This window comes from Podarcis liolepis, assembly GCF_965112155.1.
Source record: "Podarcis liolepis genome assembly, chromosome: 4".
Taxonomy (NCBI): Eukaryota; Metazoa; Chordata; class Lepidosauria; order Squamata; family Lacertidae; genus Podarcis; species Podarcis liolepis.
In genome coordinates this window covers 59,270,999-59,276,163 of record NC_139558.1, presented here as the reverse complement: position 1 = coordinate 59,276,163, position 5,165 = coordinate 59,270,999, and the positions used below count along the sequence as shown (strand labels likewise).

Here is a 5,165-nt window from a genome sequence, read left to right as displayed (position 1 = left end):
AAATAAACTGCCCCCCCGGGTCTAGTATAAAGAAGCCAGTCACTGGCACAGGGGGGACATTTTGTCTCCTTGTTTTGGTGTTTTTCCTCTTTCCTGTACTGGGAGAGAGAAGACACTGTCCCAGTGCATCACAGTTTCTAGGTCACTGATCCTTTCAAGACTGCTATTCAAAGGCGGTGGCAGTTGAGGGAGGGATGTATGTGGCAATTGAGAAGAAGCTTATATGAACAGCTTCTTACAGTGCAGTATCAGAAAAGCACAACTACAGTCATTCTAATGATCCAACACCAAAGGAGGTTGTGTAGGTATATCCTTGCAATAAGGAAGTGAAGCTGTGTTGCGTTTTGACCTTCAGAAATGGACGGCTCTGCTGAAGTTGCCTGTTCCAGGAACATTTTTTTGACAGCAGAAATCTCTGCTTCTACCTCAGCATCTTAAATAATACTTCAGGATTGAGATTTCCAGTAACCAAAATCAACAGAAGGAAGGCTTACTTGCAGCGTCTTCAGTACTTTATTTGTGATGAGAAAGGCACCACGAAAGTTAAGCAGAGAGAGCAGGCATGAACAATATTCAGTACTACAAAAATACATTTTAAAGACTATGATTCCTTCATTGCAGGGGGTTAGCTTAGATGTCCCCTGGGGTACCTTCCAACTCTACAATTCTATTATGCTATGGTATACATGTCACAGTTGATGTTTCAGGGTAAAGAGGTGCATTTATAGCATACAGTGATCGATGAAGATGCAAGACACTTCTCTCTTGGGAGAGAGTTCTACCATTTAGGGCTGCCATGGAGAATGCTATCTCCTGGGGTACCGTTCTCTGCACTTCTGAATGTGGTGCCCTTCTCTGCTGATCTTGTAGTCCTAACGGGACACTGTTGTCCCCAGAACATACTTATTGTGGGGGGTGGAAACACAGGGGGAGAAGAAGCAGTGGAAGTTCTTCTGAACAAGTGGAAATCCTTGTAGTAATGGAGTGGCTTTGTTGAACATAACCCTCTGGTTTTCCATATATATATATATGCATATATATTAAATGGTGCTAATGGATAGTCTTTTTTATCCAGTCAACAAATTTCGAAACTTTCACATAAACGCCGGGACGATTTGGCAGAGCACACTGACGGCCAAAGGATATCACGCCAGCCAGTAACCACCTTTCATTCTCCTGACACATGAGTGGCCCACCAGAATCTCCCTGGAATGACAAATATTGTTACATACATTTGTTTTTAATTGGAGACAAAATGCTATGTAAAGCTAAAATGGGATTTGCTATGGCCTTCAGCATTCACTGAGATGCCTGTCAGTTATACGCAGTATTAACAGAACCCTCTGCATGAGCTTCTACTTTAAGCTAAATTCTTTGAGCCAGCATGAAAGTTGTGTCAGAAGGGTTTTTGTAAGCATTGGAGAAATAGACATTGCCTTTCTCAGACGGCAGAATATCTTTAGAAACAATCTGAGGATGACAGCAGCCTATGGCCTGCAATGCTATCAGTAGTTGCTTTGTATTCCCTTGGAGGTGACAGAGCCTAGAGGTTGTTGTTTCTCTAAATAAATTCAAGTATGCTAAGGTCATAAATGTGAAGAATTGAAAGCAGTAAGATAATGATGATGTTGATAATTATGCTGTCCTTAAAGAAAGCTCCCAACTTAAGTAATGCTTTTTCCATTTATCAGTTATCAAATTATGATATAGAACATTTAGCACCATAAGTAATGGTCAGAGAATCAAAAAATGTGCCTAATAATAATAATAATATGATATAATAATAATAATAATAATAATAATAATAATAATAATAATAATAATAATAATAATTTATTATTTATACCCCACCCATCTGGCTGGGTTTCCCCAGCTGTATTGTAGCAGAAAAGACATATGTTATCAATTTTACCTGACAGGAATCAGTTCCTCCTTCATCATATCCTGCACATATCATATTTTCAGTAATATTGTACTCTGGCATCAATTGCTGGCATTTCTCATGTGTTATAAGAGGGACTTCTGCTTCCTGCAATATGCTTGCCACAGAACCTGTTTAAACATATTCATTGAATGATCCTGATGCATAATGTAAAACAAGTTCTTCAAGCAATATTTTCATTCATTCTAACATTGCTCGTTTCCAACGGACAGTTTATAGATGCCTTATACTGCCTGTGTTACCATGCTAATAAATCCAGTGAAGTCTATGAGCAGCTAGCTTTCCATAATGGAGCTTCATAACTGCTGCAGGAAACAACATATATCAGGTATTTTCTGCTGCAAACACATGAAGAGCGAAAGAAAAATATGCATATATATATTCAAAAGCCGTCCGGGACAGCGGAGAAACGCGCTGTGTTTCTCCGCTCTCCCAGGAAGGCAGGCAGGGGGGAACAAAGACTTTCGCCCCCCGCCCGCCTTCAGAAGGTGTTCCCGCCCCACCGCCCGGCTTCGGAGGAGGTCCGAGGACAGTGGGGAAGACGCACTGCGCTTCCCCGCTGTCCCGGATATTTCCCTATGGGCTGTCGTCTTGCGAAGCAAGCCCATAGGGAAATTTGTCTTGCGAAGCGCCTCCAAAACGGAAAACCCTTTCGTCTAGCGGGTTTTCCGTCTTGCGAGGCGTTCGTCTTGCGAGGTACCACTGTAATTAACATGTTAGGACTGAATGGGGTGTCAAAAGAAAAGCATTCATTGTTGGTTTACATTTTAGCTTCCATTTTACCTTCCATGGAAATGAGGTTGCTGGCTGGTCCCAGCTGCATCTCTGAGCCTTGGTAAAGGGTACCCCCCCCCAAATGTTTGGGTCCTTACATGATTGCTCAACCTAAGCAGGTTTTGGCGTAGTCAGTACCTGGATGGGAGAGTGCCTGAGAACCTATGTCTCTTTGAGTTCCATGATCGAATACAAATGTATTAGATGAAATACTAATGTTCTATTAAACTACGAATAAGTAAGATATTTAAAGCCATAAAATTGTAAGAATGAAACGCTAAGACTAAATCTAGCTGAATCCTAAGATCAGTTCTCCACAAGAATCTATGAAAATTGAAAGGGGGGTGGGCGAGAAATCACATTTAAATTTGTAGGCTGTTAACTGAAACTAAACTATTTTAAAACTGGCAGATTTATGTTGGTTGCACTACCAAAAGCATTCCATTTAATACTGCACAAAAATTTAGCCAAAATATTTCTCTATAGAACAATGAAAATCATCTTTAACTTCTTGCAAGTCACAAATAATTCCTAAAGGATAATTGAATATCTGTTTGAAAACGTGTGACACATTCAAAACAGATTTATTGTGGCACAAGCTTTTGTAGACTAGAGCTGCCCTCGATTTACAGGGTTTTTTTGTTTGTAAACATCTATGTGTTTGCCAAATGAAGAGGATACTTGATGCATCAAATGAAATAGGCTCAGATCCATAAAAGCTAATGCGACAACAATTCAGCTAGTATTTTTTAAGTGCCAGAAAACTCTTTGCTGTTTCTGATTTATTGGTATCTTTAAATATAGCCCCTTGTTTATACATATAATTGAGAGCATAGTCTAGAACAGAAGGCCTGTGGGCACATTTGCAAACCAGAGAAACTGTTGTGGGCACCCCTCCTGCAACCAAGCACACAGCACAACCTCTTCCATTGTCTACAATAAAATGTATCTGAAGAAGTGTGCATGCACACGAAAGCTCATACCAAGAACTAACTTAGTTGGTCTTTAAGGTGCTACTGGAAGGAATTTTTTTTTATTTTTGCAATAAAATGCTTCTTTCAGAATGAACCTCAGTGGAGAGAGATACCTTGTGAATGACAGGGAGGGTCTTTGTGGGCACATGTGCATCTGCTGGTGAACCATGGTCTAGAAGCAGAGGCCAACATGCAAACTAACATATCAGAATGGAAAAAATAACTTTCTTCTCCATGGAGCAACTTGATGGGATTGGTAGGCATTTGTGAGAAATGAGGCATTATGTATTTGCATCATGTATTGATGTTTCCTGATTTCCTTAACCCTGGCCTTGACTGCATTCTGTCCTTTTTAACAGGTGCAGATCTATGCATATTGGTTGCAATGTGCATTATTTATTCAGGGCTAAACTACATGCCATGTATTATTGAAAAGCAGTCACCTTGATCTGCTAATTTGATTGGAGCAGGTGGCTAAATTACTAATTCCTTGCACAACATTTTCCAGATAAAAATCTCTACACCCAATCTGTTGTTTGCCCCACAGAGGAATAAAAGGGCTTATCTTTTCTTCTTATGGCCCACACTTTGGTCCAACAGCTCTCCTGGGTGGGGGGTATAATTTGTTCTATTGCAGCTAGTGCTATGACAGCTATAAGAAAAATATTTTTCTGCATAACAACATATATTTACTTCAAGTACCTTGTATTGATTGCATCATGAAAATACCAAAACACAGAGACAAAAAAAACACAGAGAAAAAGTTATGCTCCGGATTTTAATAGGGCCTTTTAACAGTGTGATGACGTACCTTGATTTGTAGTTCTTCCCCAGCCAGCAATGGAGCAATTAGTTCCTGGCAAAAATTGTTTTGTATTTTCTGGGAAGCAAATGGGCTGAATGTAATCTGTGAAAAATAAATCATCAATCAGTTTCAACTCCAGTGTCCATTATGTCCATTTTGTGATGTCATTATACAAGCAGCTCCTCCACAGCAATGAGTCCAGGATGCGTCCATTACTCAGGTCTATTTTATTATTTTATTGGAAACATGTAGTATCTTAACTTTCCAAAGTTCTTCCAGATTTGACTCTAAATCACTTCACCATATGAAAGAAACCAGGAAAAGAAAATGATCCCACCTGTGTAATTCACTTGGATTTGAAGATGCATCAAAGCAATGTCACTATCTTTCGTTCGCTTATTGTAATGGGGATTTATGATGATTTGATCGATCTCTTGAATGACTATTTGAGGATATGACAAATTCAGATTGTTATGCGCACCAAGTACGGCTTTCCACTGAGATGGCTTTAAATTCCTCCTGAGGAATTAGAAGGAATATTCTGAGTCAGAATCAACTGTGATCAAATAACAAATCTGAGCAATTTGTGACATGTAATTTCTGTTACTTTCTACTTTTACACCACTTTGCACAATGTCTCAATCATTTGAATGCAGCTGGACTATGCAAT

General features: G+C 39.5%; 1 protein-coding gene across 2 annotated transcripts in view; it reads right to left on the bottom strand.

The window, feature by feature from the left end:
- Positions 1-193: 193 nt before the first annotated feature.
- The window catches only part of TMPRSS15 (transmembrane serine protease 15), a 54,710-nt gene continuing 49,738 nt past the window's right edge, over positions 194-5,165 (bottom strand). Inside the window, exons 20-23 of one of the 2 annotated variants that reach the window (XM_083500334.1) lie at positions 4,833-5,014; positions 4,502-4,597; positions 1,913-2,052; positions 194-1,206 (exon numbers count right to left, since the gene is read on the bottom strand). In XM_083500334.1, coding sequence (XP_083356460.1) covers positions 1,051-1,206; positions 1,913-2,052; positions 4,502-4,597; positions 4,833-5,014 — 574 coding nt within the window. In that variant the 3' untranslated portion in view covers positions 194-1,050. The remainder of the gene's footprint in view (positions 1,207-1,912; positions 2,053-4,501; positions 4,598-4,832; positions 5,015-5,165) is intronic. The other variant, XM_083500333.1, reaches the window with a different exon arrangement.